Source organism: Magallana gigas, chromosome 8 (assembly GCF_963853765.1).
Source record: "Magallana gigas chromosome 8, xbMagGiga1.1, whole genome shotgun sequence".
Classification (NCBI taxonomy): domain Eukaryota; kingdom Metazoa; phylum Mollusca; class Bivalvia; order Ostreida; family Ostreidae; genus Magallana; species Magallana gigas.
Window position 1 is genome coordinate 20602283 of NC_088860.1, and position 15558 is coordinate 20617840.

The following is a 15558-nucleotide window of genomic DNA, read 5'->3' on the forward strand; positions in this document are numbered from 1 at the left end:
AAATACCAATCTACATGTATTTTGACTTTCATATAACAAATGCTTAGTAAACATATATGTGATTATGTTATGAAAGCATAAACCTCTAGTCCATCCTCAAAATACATCAGCTGATTGCATTTTGCATCAAAATGTAAGGATACTTAATCAAAAGTGTGTTATTTCATAGATAATACTTAATTTCAATATTTATAGATGATTTAGAATAAAATGTGTAAACATTGTACAATTGTACATTTGATTGATTTGAAATAAGTATGATGTTAAAGAAATAATGTTTAACATGTTATTGTACAGTAATGTATAAAACACATACCGGTACATTTTTTTTTGGGGGGGGGGGGGGATTATCTGAATGTATGCATTCATTAACAATCATGTTACTGCAAACTATAAACCAACTTTTATTTGCGTGCCAGAAATTTTCGTCAGGTTAATGAGAGCCTCGTCACGAATATTGTTCGCTGCGTACCAGTCCTTTTCCTGTGGTTTTTATAACTTAGGCTTGGTCTCGTTCATTAGTAATCGCAAAACAGTTTATCGAGAGTTAATTGTGAAATAAAGTGCTGCAAATAGAAGTTGGTTTACAGTATATATGATATTTTTTCATTATTTTTATATTTGTTATCATATTTGAAGTTTGTGCAAGATATCTCTTTTTAAAGCAGTTATTATTTCAAGTTATCTTTTAGGGGAAAATACATGTATTTGCATTGTTTTATACCAAAAATAAAAATTTAACAGAAAATTTTACATTTGATTTACATGTTTTTCAGTTTCAAACTTGCTTAAGTACCTAAATGCATGGATCAAGAGAGCCCCCCATCCCATTTTCATGCAGGGAAAGATCCTTTTTAACAAGACCTTTGACCCTCTGTATGTACACATCTAGACATCTTATTGGTATGCACACCTCATTGTAATTACTAGGACCCTGCTCTGCTGGCACTCAATAGCGATCAGTCTGTCTGTCCATCTGTTCGACCGTCTCTTTATCCGAGATCGCTTGTCCAGAGCATATCTTCTCTTCCCTTGGCCCAATTCTTTACCAACAGAGTGCCTTTGGGTATAGAGTGTGCAATGACTCGAGCATATTCTTAGGTCAAAGGACTTAGGTTAAAGTCATAGCAGAATTATATGTAGCATCCTTTCACTGGGCATATCTTCTCTACCCTTTGTCCAATCTGGCTCATACCTCACGGAGTGTGTATGGTAAAAGGGAGTGCAGTGACCTTAAAAGAAGTTTGTAGGTGGAGGGTCAAGGTCATATTAGACCACACAATTTTTTTTTTTCCAGAGCATACAGTTTATATACTCTCCACTTAGCCCACTTTGGCTCATACTATACATACCAAGATCTTTTGACTAGAGGGTGTGTAATTTTATGCTGAAATGTGAAGGTTGTAGCAGAATCATGTGAAAAATCCCTGTCTGGAACATGTCTTCCTTCCCTTGCTTCAATCTGGCTCATACTTCACCTACATGGTGTCTTTGATCAAAGTGTGTGCAGTGACCTTGAATGAGGTTTGTAGGTCAAGGTCATATGAAATCACACAAAAATCCTATTTTGATGTAACTAAACGTGTAAAAATTATATGCCACCTGGAAAATTTCTAAGTTAAAAGTCAAAGTCAAAGCAAATTTCCAACTTATTGTCCAATGGACAATTATTGAAGCGGGGCCCTTTGAGATGGTCACCATCTCAGTGTTGTCTAGTTATTATCACATGCTGATTACAATTACAGCTTTAAAAAGAGGGTAAAATTAATATGCACTCATAACTACCGTGCAGCTTAGAGAGTAAAATTAATTTGAGTTCATTATACCCCCAGACAAAGTTGGGGTGTATATAGGAATCACCTTGTCTGTCCATCCATTTGTCTCTCTATCCTTCTGTGTGTGCAATCGTGTTCGATCCATATCTTATAAACATTGGAAGTTCTTACTTTACACAAAGATTGCTTATGACCTGAGGGTGTGTCATTATTTTGATTAAAGGTCACATTGGCAAGTTTAAGGTCACTGGAAGAAAAAGTGCAAAATTTGTGTCTCGTCTAGATCTTTCTTATGGAGAAACATTGAGAGTTCTTATTTCACAGAAAAATTTCTTATGACCAGAGGGTGTGTCATGACTTTGACCCAAGATCATTTGGGTAAGTTCAAGGTCACTGGAAGGAAAAATGCAAAATTTGTGTCATGTCTATTATTAATCTTTCTTATGGAGAATCATTGAAAGTTCTTACTAAACACAAAGATTTCTTATGACCTGAGGGTATGACATTATTTTTACACAAGAACATTTAAGCAAGTTTAAGGTCATTGGAAAGTAAAAGTTTATAATTCATGTCCGGTCAAATATCTTTCTGATAAAGAAAAATTGGACATTCCTACTGCATATAAAAATTGCTTATGACCTGAGGGTATGTCATGAACTTGACCCAGGTTCAGTTGTACAAGCTCAAGGTCACTGACAAGAAAATTGCATAATTCCTGTTTAGGCCAAATCTTGTAATGGTAAATTATTAGAACCTAAATTTTGACACGAAGATTGTTTGTGACCTGTAAAAATACCCTGATGTGAGTTTTGGTAATTTTTTGCAAGTTCGAGGTCACTTTAAGAAAAATGGTGCATCAATTACTTTTCAATAGAGAAATACTTGAGTTATCATATTTTCTTAGCGGGGGTATCATTTGTGAGCTTGCTCACAGTACCTATCGTTACAGTAGGCTCTCCTTGAAGAGTAAAAAGTCGTGCTATCATTGTAACAATTTCGGCTTAATAGAGTGATATTAATATGCGCTCATTACAATAGGCACAACTTGGAGAGTAAAATTTGTGATTACATGACCAATAGGCGCAGTGTAAAGAGTTATGACATTGCGCTCATTGATAGACGCGTCTTAGGAAGTGAAATTAATATGCACATGTTACAATAGCCGCAGCTTAGAGAGTGTTATTAAGCATAGGCGGATCTTTAAGACTAAAGAAGATGGGTGGATAAGGCGTGTAAAATGCCCATACACGGTCGGACAAGCTACCGAAAAATTAAGATATAGATAAATCTGATTTTTTTAAAAACAAAAATCATTCAAAACAACATATATTTAACGTATCATTGATTTTAAACCTATAAATATGTTCAATACTTGGAATATGTTGACTCAAACAGGCGTATACGTATCAAAACCTGCAAATACTGTCATATTTTAGAACTTCAAGGCATTTTCTTTTATAGAGTTGACCTGTGCTCCATATTTTTCTCATATTCTAAAATAATAAGGTCTATTGGAAAACAAACGGATTTCAATCAACAAAAACGTGGAGAGATGACCCACTATACATTAAAAATATCATTTTGTATCTCAACAGTTGAACGTTTTGAAAAAATAATACAAGTCCGTAATTTCGTGGTCAAAGTCACCCATAACGTTTAAACAGCCTACTTGGTTGTGTCTGAAATGGTCCAGTGGTTAGGGTACCTGACATAAGCTAACCTTATGTATCTAGGATTTTTATGTTATGTGTTCGATTCCACCAACATTTTTATGCCCCCCTTCGAAGAAGGGAGGGCATATTGCTTTGCTGCTGTCTGTCGGTCAGTCGGTCTGTCGGTCGGTTGGTCGGTCCACTAACAGTTTTCGTTCATTTTCTTCACAGAGGATGAACATGTTGAAATGAAATTTGGTATACAGCCTTATCTTGATAATATCTAGGTCAACTTCGAAACTGGGTACGATCGAACAATTTTCGACAGAGTTATGGCCCATGGACGTAGAGAAATTCCAGTTATTTGCAGTTTCCGCTCATTTTCTTCGCAGAGGATGAACATATTGAAATGAAATTTGGTATACAGGTTTATCTAAATAATATCTAGGCCAAGTTTGTTTTTGGGTATGACAGAGCAATTTTCAACAGAGTTATACTCCTTGGACTTAGATAAATTCTAGTTATTTGCAGTTTACGTTTATTTTCTTTGTGGATGTTTCCAAGGGAGGGGGGCATAAATGTTTCACAAACATCTCTTGTTTTCTTATCTTTTGTTAAATATATCAAAAACTGAATATAGTTAGAAATTGTGCTTTTGCAAACTTGTATTATAATTTGTCATAAATAGATTTAATTGGGAAAAATGAATTCAAAATTGTATTTCATTACTAAACCGAATGGGCATTTGCGCCATCTTATTCCCCCATCTTCTTAATAATAAACAGTATGCAACTCGGGGAGTAAAATTATTTTGTGTTCATTTCAATAGGCAAAGCTTGGATAGTAAAAGTGATATGCACTCATTAAAATAAGCTCAGTTCAGAGAGTAAAATTTGTTAATAACTGTTTTTTGTTAATTATTATAGTTTACACTTCTGGTTCCGGTTGTTCAAAGGTTGGTTAACTTGAACACTGTGTTATCTTGGTGTTATTTAGCGTGTTAAATTTAATCAAGTGATTAAGTGTTTTTCAAAGATATGTTTGTGTTAACCGTGACACTGTGTTAACTCTGTGTTAATTAACCTTAAAGTAGATACAGTGTTCTGTGATGTCACACTTTTTTGTAAAACTTTGAATTCTTTAAAAATTGTGCAAGGTAGTTTTAATTATTTTATGTGATTACAATCACATGGATGTAATTAGAATTATTGGTAGGTTCAAGATATTTTCGCACTTAATTTTATCCTAAATTTCCAAATTTTTATACATCTTATCTATGCAAAGGGGAAATAACTCTTTTTCTGACTTTTCTCTCAGTTGTATGTTTAAATGCTATTTATTTTTCTTATTCCAACGATTAATTTTAAAATATTTTTGTCATTTTAGTTTTCTGATAAAGTTCACATTAAAATTAAACAAGAAAAACAAATTTCTGCCTACAAGATTTTACTTTTAACCAAAAAAATTAAGGTTTTCTGATGCTAAAATATGCTTTAGTTTATGTTTATCTGGCATCTCAAAAAGTGTGATGACATGTATATTTTTTCTAACAATTGATGACATTAAAGTCTATTAAGTTGAAATCAGTTCGGTTTTTCAACTTTCCTCAGAGAAATTTACGAGTATGGAGTTACCTTAATCCACCCCCAGCTTTTGAACAACTGAATTCAATCACCGTGTTAGCTAATCTTTTGATAAAGATTTAACACAGTGTTATCCCTAACCAATGTGTTAAAGTTAACCACCTTTTGAATAACCGACCCCTGAACACAGATGGTTGTGTTAACTTTGGTTCACAGATGTGAAATAACATGCGCTCATAACAATAGGCGCGGCAGTTGGAGAGTAAAATTATTATGCGTTCATTACCAATAGACGTAGCTTGGAGAGTGAAATTTAAAATAAATGGAGACGCAGCTTAGAAAGTAAAATTAATTTGCGCTCGTGACAACAGAGATGCAATGTTGATTTCTATAAGCCACTGTCTGAACAAACGACAATACTTAAAGATTGAAACAGGGAGGTATGATGATTTAACACGTGATTGTCGAAAATGTGAATCTTGCAACTTAAATGTAATTGAAGATGAGTTCCATTTTTTACTTATTTGTCCATCACTTCGTAGTTTAAGAGATAAGTATATTAAAAAATACTACTCCCGAAAACCAAGTGTCTATAAAGTTAAAAAGTTATTATCTACCTCTAATACTAAAGAACTGTGTAATTTAGCCTAGGTAAATATTTATATTATGCAAACAAGCAACGAACTCTTCATGTGAATTATCCAAAATGATTATGTACACTTTGTTTATCTTACTGTTTATTTAATATGTATATGTCCATATGTATAACCTATGAGACATTTGTCTCTCGGAATAAAGAACTTGAACTTGTCTGAACAAACGACAATGAAAAAGTCAGACCTACGGTAGATTGTTGTTTGACCAATTTACCTAAATCCATTGTTTTGTTCAAACATCCTGATGTTAATTAAGGTACATGTCTTTACATACTTTTTACAATACGTGTATATGTGTCACTTTAAAATTATTTCAAAAATAATATTGGACTTTTTTTATAGCTCATGTTTTGGTGGACGCCTTTGGAAAAAAGCAATTATATTTTAAGTAGAAATCACGTTCTTTTTTTTTTTTTTACTAATATACATGTTCATATATGTGTGAGAAACATGCGTCTGTATATATTTTCTCCAATGAGCCTGTTCTGATTCATCAAAGCAATTGTGGACATTTAATACACCAGGAAACCTTAGAGCTCTTTCAGTTAAGAGATTCTTAAGAAGTATTTTTAGTTCTCTTCAACACATTGAAATAAAAGTGGCCCGTGAGTCACTAAACAAAAGGAAACAAATGCATATACATATATAATGGAATTGATTTATGTCAAACAAATGGAATTATACTGTATTAAATCGAATTACCTACTTACATTCTGTTAATTCGAATCAACAAGCACGTGGCAAATTAACTAGAGACATTAATGCAAAAGTGTCAAAGTAAAAAAAAATTATACCCGCCGTAAAACATTTTTTGTTTGTTTGAAATACATTGAATTGAAAATAAACAAAATATGAAGGCCTAGTGCAACCTTTGTGTTATTGCAATATTTTGAGAATCTTGCTGACATAAGGACAAAAAGAGGTCTGCTTAAAATCTGTACACGTATATGTTTTAATCATTTTTACATGTATATGAAGTGGCCGTAAACTCTGATTGAAAACCAATTGAAGTTATTGCTTTACATAAAAAAGTGTTAATTAACTTCTGTAAATACTTCGAGGCTTCGAAACTATAAGCATTAAAAACCCTTTTATGGTCAGCTCCCTTTCTTATATAAATTTAACAACATCAAGTCAAAAAAAAAAAAACCGCAATCCCAATAAAAAATAAATTTTTCCAGGATGTGACGCGGGAAGCACTGTTTTACATGTAAGTACAACACAATTTGTTCACGTTTATCTTGTAATGACTCAAATGAGTCGAATAATTTAAAAAAGATGATGTATTAAGATACATATATTACTTCATGACATAAAAAACATCCTTACGCAAAAACATAGAAAACAATCGATTTCAAGACAGTCTTTATTTTAGTCAAAGCCAAAACTAATTATCTTGCTGTCACTAAGACATTTCCTAAAAGTTTTGGTTACTTTTAATTGTTTTCTAAGTTACTACTAAGTCTAACAAAAATATTTTCGTTTAGAAAGAGCAATATTATACATGTATATCTTGAAAATAATTCTCTATTCTTTCTGATTGGATATCTATATATATTAAACTACAAAAACACCCGACATTTAAAGCAACTTCATTTTGAAAAGAGAACCAATGAATAATTATCCACTCTAAACTTTTTTTTGGTCATGTTGTTTCTCCAAGGCATTTTCTGCAGGTTAATTTTATAAAGTTAGAATGCAGCTTGAATGCAACAGCCACCAAATTATTATAGTTATATATATGCATGACACCACGCACATGCAGATATGTACCCCCTTGTATTATTTACTATGACCAGTGTAACAAAAGCTCCTGCTGTTCTAAACCAAGAAAAAAAAATTAAACCATCAACAGCTTAAGGTACCTTAACAATTTGAAAAGAAAGATAACTCTAGCTGTGATCAAAATAACCATTCTTATAAAATAAAAAATGTTGAATCAAAGAGACAGTTTTGATTACATGCTCTGCTATGTACATGCATTTTTCTCTTTTTGTTTTGCGATTCAACTGTACATGTGATGAAGGGTTTCTTGTCGCTGATTAACAACACAATGGATATCGATTCTAAGTTTATTTACTTAAGTAATTTCACGACCCTTGCTACTATTGTACCACTATAATCATATGATATGGTACCACTTAAACGAAGGTCACGAATAACTTCCTCTCTAGCCATTATCTGTCTTGCCATAAAACACCGCACATGAGAAGCCATCGACTTTGAAACACGATAAAGTAACTAAACACTAGTACTTTTATCAGCAAGTATCTATTATCAGCTCTAAACACCTTTACGCATGAATATTAAGTTCGAAAGAAAGCTGCTTCTTTTTTTCTTTTTTTCAGAATAATATTATATATTGTAGAAAACATTTTTAAATATCTGTTGTGTGGTCTAATAATCCTTTGTGAGTAATTTTTATCTTATATAACCATATTTAAAACGATTGTAATTTTAATTATACTTTAAAGGCAGGATGACGACCATTGTTCTCAAGTATATGAAGAAAACTGAACCATTTACCACATCCGGTACAGCGCGGTCTCATTTTACAGCGCGGGTAATAACTTTAGTGATGTCCTTATTACGCGCAAATGGAGGCTCTTTACTTTCCCTCTTGCATCTCGACCTAATTTCCGTGTCAGAGCCAGGATCGAGGGACACTGTTCTGTTCATTTATTGCGGGGATGTTATCTGAGATAAAGGTATATAGTTTTTAAATTAATATTACTGTAGTTCAACATTTTGAATAATTCAATGAGTTTATGCGAAAAAAAATAATTAGAGTTAAGAAAATTCATTTTTAAAGAAATTTCACCAGAGTTTTTGATCTTCATTGAGACATCCTTAATGTAAACTTAAGAGCTGATTAAAGTACCATCTTTTACAAAAATTTAGATTGTTATTGTAAATTAATTAGTTATGTGCAAATTTTGATTCCTAATAATCTAGTTTTTTGTAAAGGACAGTACTGTTATGATGACAAAGTACTTATTTTGGCAATATATGTATATTGTGTCACGTGAAAAAAAGGTGAATGTACATGTTTATAAATAAGGGAAAATGAATCATTTTTTGTGTTATATGAGATGATAAAACAAGGTCGGGCGTGATTAGATCCAATAAAAGCCCTCAAGCTTTATGATTGATTTGATCACGCGATTTTACCGTTTGATCCCCTCATAATATTCAAAGAATGTTTTCTTTTTACTTATATTCATATAATTTACAACAATTGTGCGATTGAAAATTTAAATAGTCATTTATAAATTGTATTGGATAATACATTACAAAATCGATTTGTAGTAGTATCAAAAACACTGGGAAAAGTAAGTATGTACCTGTATACGTACTTCAATTTTTATCTCTGGTATAGGTACATGTACATGTAAAGTTTACTTTGTGCAAGACTAGATTATGACAAAACAAGATAAAAATTGTTAACCCCATTAGGTCATGTCAAATTACATGTATTCTAGTCAAGCTTCTGACTGACGATGGTGCTTCAAGCGATTCCGTTATTAAAGGCGGATATGTATGATGTATACTATAAATTCGTCTTTACGATGCTTAACAACGTCTTGTTAACTTGCATACATACATACATGGTCCCCTTTATTTTCCCCCGAGAATGTGATTTTTCTACATTCATGTTCAGGGTATGTTTATTGGCCTGAATTCCTAATACTATGAAAATTTTAATAATTTTAATAACAGCAAAATCAAAACAAGTGAATTCAATATACTTAACAAATGTTTTTAGAAAGCAAACGAATACCTCAAAAAGTTATTGACATACTCAAAATCAGCACAATCTGAAAAGCAACGTTGCTTATTATATTTTTTTATTCTTAATCATTATGCAACAATTTTAAGATATGACATACAGTAAGACATAGTTTAAAAAAATATTTCCTGAACTAATATCAATATAAAATAAAGCATGTGACTCAAAGAGGGTATATGGGCAAGTAGCCAATAACCGAAAGGTCGCTGGTTCAAATTCCGCTCTCGGCACATGATAATGTGTGTTGTCGTCTTTATCTGCAAACACAAGCTGAAGTAGCCATCGTATCAAACACCAACCGAGATGTCTAATCGGTCAGAGAAATATAGGTACATTTATACATTCGTCAGTCCTACTATTTGCTCTATGGTTTGACCTCAGTCACTTTGGACAGGGACCCTCCCACTTCTGGCTCCAACCTTTATTTTTTTTTTTTTATAGAAATTTAATTTTCAAAGGATTCTCCAAACCATACAAAAATGTCTTGGAAACCAAGTTTGGACAGACAGACGGACCGACAGACAGACATAAAGACAGACGAAAGGATGGAAATAAAGACTATAAAGCCCAACCGGTTGTACAAACCAGAGACTGTTTACTGGTAATACGCTTTCTTTAAACGATTTGGGCTTGAGGTAAACCTCAGAGCCTCGAAAATGGGCGACGCAAGGGCAGTCTGTTCGGTTTCCTTTACTCGGTGGGGCCTCAAAAGTGAGCAACACAAGACCAATCCGTTCAGGTTTCCTGACTCTGGGTCTAGTGGTGCCTCCTTAACTTCTAAAGACGTCACTCCTATGATAACACGAACCTTCACTGGGATCTCTCTGTCATAACCACAATCTTGTACAACATAAGAGAAAACCTCGGGTCGCTTTATACTGCAGACACGATTTTCATTGCATGTTCCGGACACACTTTTCAGTGCGAAGCTCTTAAACGTTTTACAACATCTTCATGATCTTTCTTCTATCTTATTCATATAGAAAGTTGATCTATTATCCCGTTTTTGGACATTGTATTCTCGTTGTTATCATCACAATGTCAGCGGTTCTCTGTTTAATTACAAAATGTAAACGAGTCATATACATTAGACAATTTCTAGCAAAAATGGAATTTTTGGCAACTGATTAAGCTTGAATAGAGCGCATATTTTTTCCATCTAGTGTCTTTTTTTCGTATTCTTATATTCGTGGGCATCAATTTACGTGGTACATGTATACAATGTATGTAATGTGTACTGTATTCAGTATTTTCATAGAACTGAGGAAACCTTTTAGACTGTATATTTTTTGTCACTGGAATTATGGAAGTAATACACTTACATAATTCCCTCACAAAGAGAGATAAAAATGGCAAACGTGTCTGTAAAATTTATAAACGACCTATTTAGTGTTTCTTAGTGCGTGAAATTTTAAAAGGTAATTTAATAAACAGACTTCTCAAGCATTTCAAAATGAAATTTGTGTAATTCACATGAAGTCTTATTTTTTTTTTTTTATTTCAAGTGTATCATTTTGTAGATATTTTTGCCATCAATCAATTACTATTATGATACTTTGTGCCCCACTGTTTGACAAAGTGAATTTTTTTTAAGGAAATAAAAAAATTCAAAAAAAAACAACTAACTACGTTTGCATGTTATTGAGAAAGCGTGTAACGGTCAACTAATAATAACCTAGCAATATTACATCTTGAAGTTTGCTAGCCACATGTTTTTGATAAGTGGTGCGGATTAGAAACCGTTGGGTAGCAAAGATGGCAGTACCAATTTAAAAAAAAAAATTCTACATTCTGATCTTGTGCAAAACAAAATAAAAAAGTAAATTGTTTTCCACTTTAACTTTCTCTAGCGCCGAACCTTACAGGGAAGAAAATCAAAGAAAGTCATTTTGTCAAGAGATGACTCCACTTATAAGAGCCTATACAAGCACCCATTATTCATAAGACTTTTCGGTGCATGTCTCTTCAAGGAAAATGTCTAGTGTTTGTAACGACGCATCCACCCTTCGATAGCAGTAGTCAATAGAAACTTTAAAAAATTTAATAAAGTAAGAGGCTTGTTCTCAATACGATTATACTAGCGGTTGGCGTATTTTATGATACAAGATACATGTGTATACATGTACATGTTTATCTTAAATTATCTCAAAGCAAAGCTTTAGCTATATAACGTAGCATAGCACACCACAGCACACTGTCAAAAAAAAAAACGAGTAATAAAATACGTTGAAAACTGTCCTTTCTGTCATTTCCTTTCTATGGGAATAACTTTTTGATGAGAATAGAAGTTCAGGCAGTTTATATACGTTCGCGACCAGATGACAGCATTCTAAGTGTCAAACAGTTTTTAAAAATATTCGTACACTTATATTTTAAACAAATATCATAAGATTTTTTTTTATAGAAACCGATGACGACTTATTTAATAATACCGGTTCAATAAGCGTTGAAATTGTGTATTACCGGTATACTATGCAAGCAAGTGTTATCAACGCAATACATGTGACCATGAACATTGCCAAATGATGCAATTTAAGTTGTTACACAATATTGCTTTTGTTTGTTTGTTGTTTTTTTGGGGGTTTTTTTTGGGGGGGGGGGGGGGGGGTTCCTAGGAAAAATGATTAACACACCATATGCCCATGTACAGCTCACCATCACTACATCCAAACAAGCAAACAAAAATTTATTTCTCGATCAAAATTTATCAGAACGTAACATTTACCTCGATTATGACATGTCCAATTGTGACAAGAAGCACACGGCGGTTGCGACTGGTCAGCATAGGATGCTCACTCCTCCTAGGCATCTGATCCTACATGTACCTCTATCTATTTGGAGGTCCGTGTTGCTCTGCTTTGAATCTGTATTTCGTTTTATGGATTTTTGAGATGGTTCACGGTTTGTTATTATCATTTTTTTCATATAATTTATTTATTCATGGAGTATGATTGTGACCAATAGTACGAAAGTTGTGACTTTCGGTTTATACAGGTAAGATTTTATACGTTAAACATATGGCACTATTAACGGTGATTGCAATCGATTGTAAAGAATGGTACATGTGTCTTTTACTTTTTTACAATTTTAATTGACTAATTAGTCATGGAATCATTGATTAATTAGTCAAAGACACATGTTTACTCCGAAACCTTGTAGCACTTTAAAATGATGCAGGTGAATGTAATAATCTAGATTGGAGTAGAAAAAAGTCCTTATCTACCAAAAAGATATAGCGACCATAGCAAACGAACGAGACGGTGGGATAAGCGATGTAAATGTTGTCCGAGACATCCATAATTAATTTTTTAATTCATTTTTTTATGTACATGTACGTGCAGATGCATATACGTATGTACTCTCTTATCAAATCATTAAACATTTATTTATTTATATCCATGTAGATAAGTGCATCTGCAAAATCTGTGTTAAATTAATATTTCTTTTTTCTTTTTCAGATGCCTCACTAAATCTGTCATAGGTAAAACCAAACCACTCCGTGATGGCAAATGTAAACAAGTCCTACTTTTTTGGACCGGATCAGGAACATGGATGGGGAAACACTTCTTATTTCACGTATTTCTCCGAGTTCAACAGATCTTGGCTCGGTTTACCTTACATTGAGGCAGTCGTGTTAATCATTCTTTTCATTTTTGCACTAATTGGAAACTTTGTCGTATTTTTCCAAATATTGAAAGTTAGAAGCACACGCACAGTCACCAACTACTTGATTTGTAATCTTGCCGTTGCAGACATTCTTTTTGTCTCCGGAAGTCCCTTGATTGCGGCTGCACGGTTGACCGGAACTTGGGTTTTGGGGACTTTCGTCTGCAAAATGTTGGTGTATGTTATGTTTGTTTGTGCATCTGTGATGATCTGGACAATGACAATTATAAGCATTGACAGATATATCTGCATTTTTAAAACATCTGCCAAGAAAATTACACCTAAAGTGGCAATATGTAGCATTCTACTTTTATGGATCCTGGATTTCCTTGCTTTTATTCCGCTCTCAATGTATTTCAATGTGAAACAGTTTCCGTTTGGTAATGAAGAAATCGAAATTTGTACACTTATGTGGCCAAATAATTCCAATATCCGCATATCCATGATTTTCACTGTCAGTGTCTGTTTAGTAGGATTTGTGATCCCTCTCGCCATTTTGGTGCTAAATTATTGCAGAATCCTTAGAAAATTTTGGAGATCTCGAAACGCCGTCAAAGCAATCACCACCAGATCTGTAAAGTCTCGAAAACAACGAGATATTCGGCTTGTTAAAAACTTGATACTGCTCGTATTCCTGTTTCTTGTGATGTGGTTGCCTATTTTCATAGTCTTTGTATTGATTCAAGCTGATGGGATGGCAGATGCCATGAACATTTCTTCGCAAGCACTTATTGGATCGCTGTGTCTTGCTCTCGGAAACGCTTGTGTTAATCCGTTTCTCTATGGAATAATGAACGACCGAGTCAAACGCAGAATTCTTAGAAATGTGTTTATGAAGAATCACAAAATACAGTTGGCGACATCTGAAAGTAAAACTGGAAATAGTGTTAGCAATATGGGCTATGAAGGGCCTAGTGTGACATCCTCATCTTGAACTGTTAAAATGTAGAGAAATTAATAATAGTATGCTCGTGAATGAAATTGTTCGTCGGAGTAGTAGCAATATTAGAGTCATTTTTACTCAAATTAGATCTTGCAATCATTTAAAAAAAAAGATCCATCTATATGTGTGCGCATGAGTGGTTGACAAAATTGTTTATAATGTGAATTACGAGAGACACTATTTCATATGTTTCGCAAGATATTATCAGTAAAAGAGTTATGAAGTTTTTAAACATTTACATGATACATGTATATTAATATGGCGTATTTTTAGTGAAGCACAATAATCAGATCTTATTTTTGCTTCAATATTTTATCTAAAGATAGGACCCTTACATTAATTATGCTGTGACAGTCTATATCAATCGCTTGACAAGTATACGAGAAATAGAAAATAAAATATTTTAACGTTTTTACGTGCCGTTAGAAAAAACACAAAAGATTTGAATACTAATAACTCCGCCAGAAATGGGTCACTTGACATCCATCTCGGTCTATGAAAGACATTGGTGACGACGAGAAAGATGGGTAAACCGTTAAGTTTGGTGGATTTGGCAAGGAAAGAAAGAAGACAGACTGATACAGATAGGAACAAAGGGAATATATCGTAATTGGAGACCATGTAGATTGATGGAAAATGAATTTAAGCCAAAATGAGCTTAAGTTTCTATAACGAAGTTGTAGGGGTTTTGCTAATCTAGTTCGTGTTGCATGTGTTCGATGTCTTTACTTTATAAGTTGTAAACCACAAGTGGATTTTTGTCTAGAAGAATATTTAAATAAGGAATAATTAAACACTCTCGGTACATGCATTCCTTAGAGAGAGTGGTATTTATTCCATTTTCCGTGTCGATGACGGTAAAAATTGTGTTTCACCATTATAACACATAATTAACAATCCACATCGTTCCACATAAATGAATATCGGAATAATAACGATTCGACTATCATCTGATATGAGAATTATCTATTTTAAGATATGCAAAACATGATTCTAAGTTGTAAACAAACTGCTCTTCCATCATGCCTTCAATGCTGGGTTTCCCGCACTCCTGTGCAGTGGCGTTACAAATGGCGGATCACATTAATATTCATCAGACGTGTATCAAAGAATACAGAAAGTTTAGAGACAAATACATGTTTAATGGGCCTAGAGTCGGTGAAACGTTTAAATATAAGAATAAAGATGTATATTTCTACTCAAACTCATGTCAGAAATTTTACTCCAAAAATTTAAATAAATACAATCAAATTATGCTTTCAAGTAATTGCATTTATGCATGATTACAGTACTGATTAGATCCAACCTAACAGAAAGTAAACTTAAACATTTCGGGGTGAACGCTGGGTTTACTACAGGTCTACTAGAGTGGACCCAGAGTAAATCCAGCGTAAACATAGTAAAGTAAACCCAGAGTGAACAAAGGGAGTAAACCCTGATTAGAAGTATACACCTGAAAGCAGACGCTACATGTGTATTTGGTATATACAAGG

At 33.4% G+C, this 15558-nt stretch overlaps 1 protein-coding gene across 3 annotated transcripts; it reads left to right on the plus strand.

Annotated features, from left to right (window-relative positions):
• The first annotated feature begins 8134 nt into the window (after positions 1–8134).
• LOC105326083 (free fatty acid receptor 4) lies at positions 8135–14962 on the plus strand. 3 transcript variants are annotated; one of them, XM_066069213.1, is made up of 2 exons: positions 8135–8374; positions 12915–14962. In XM_066069213.1, exon 2 carries the CDS (start codon positions 12959–12961, stop codon positions 14054–14056), a length of 1098 nt encoding a protein of 365 aa, XP_065925285.1. In that variant the 5' UTR covers positions 8135–8374; positions 12915–12958; the 3' UTR covers positions 14057–14962. The 3 variants fall into 3 exon arrangements, with proteins under 3 accessions (XP_065925285.1, XP_065925287.1, XP_065925286.1); XM_066069215.1 differs by lacking the exon at positions 8135–8374 and adding an exon at positions 12133–12357; XM_066069214.1 differs by lacking the exon at positions 8135–8374 and adding an exon at positions 12312–12450.
• Positions 14963–15558: the final 596 nt, after the last annotated feature.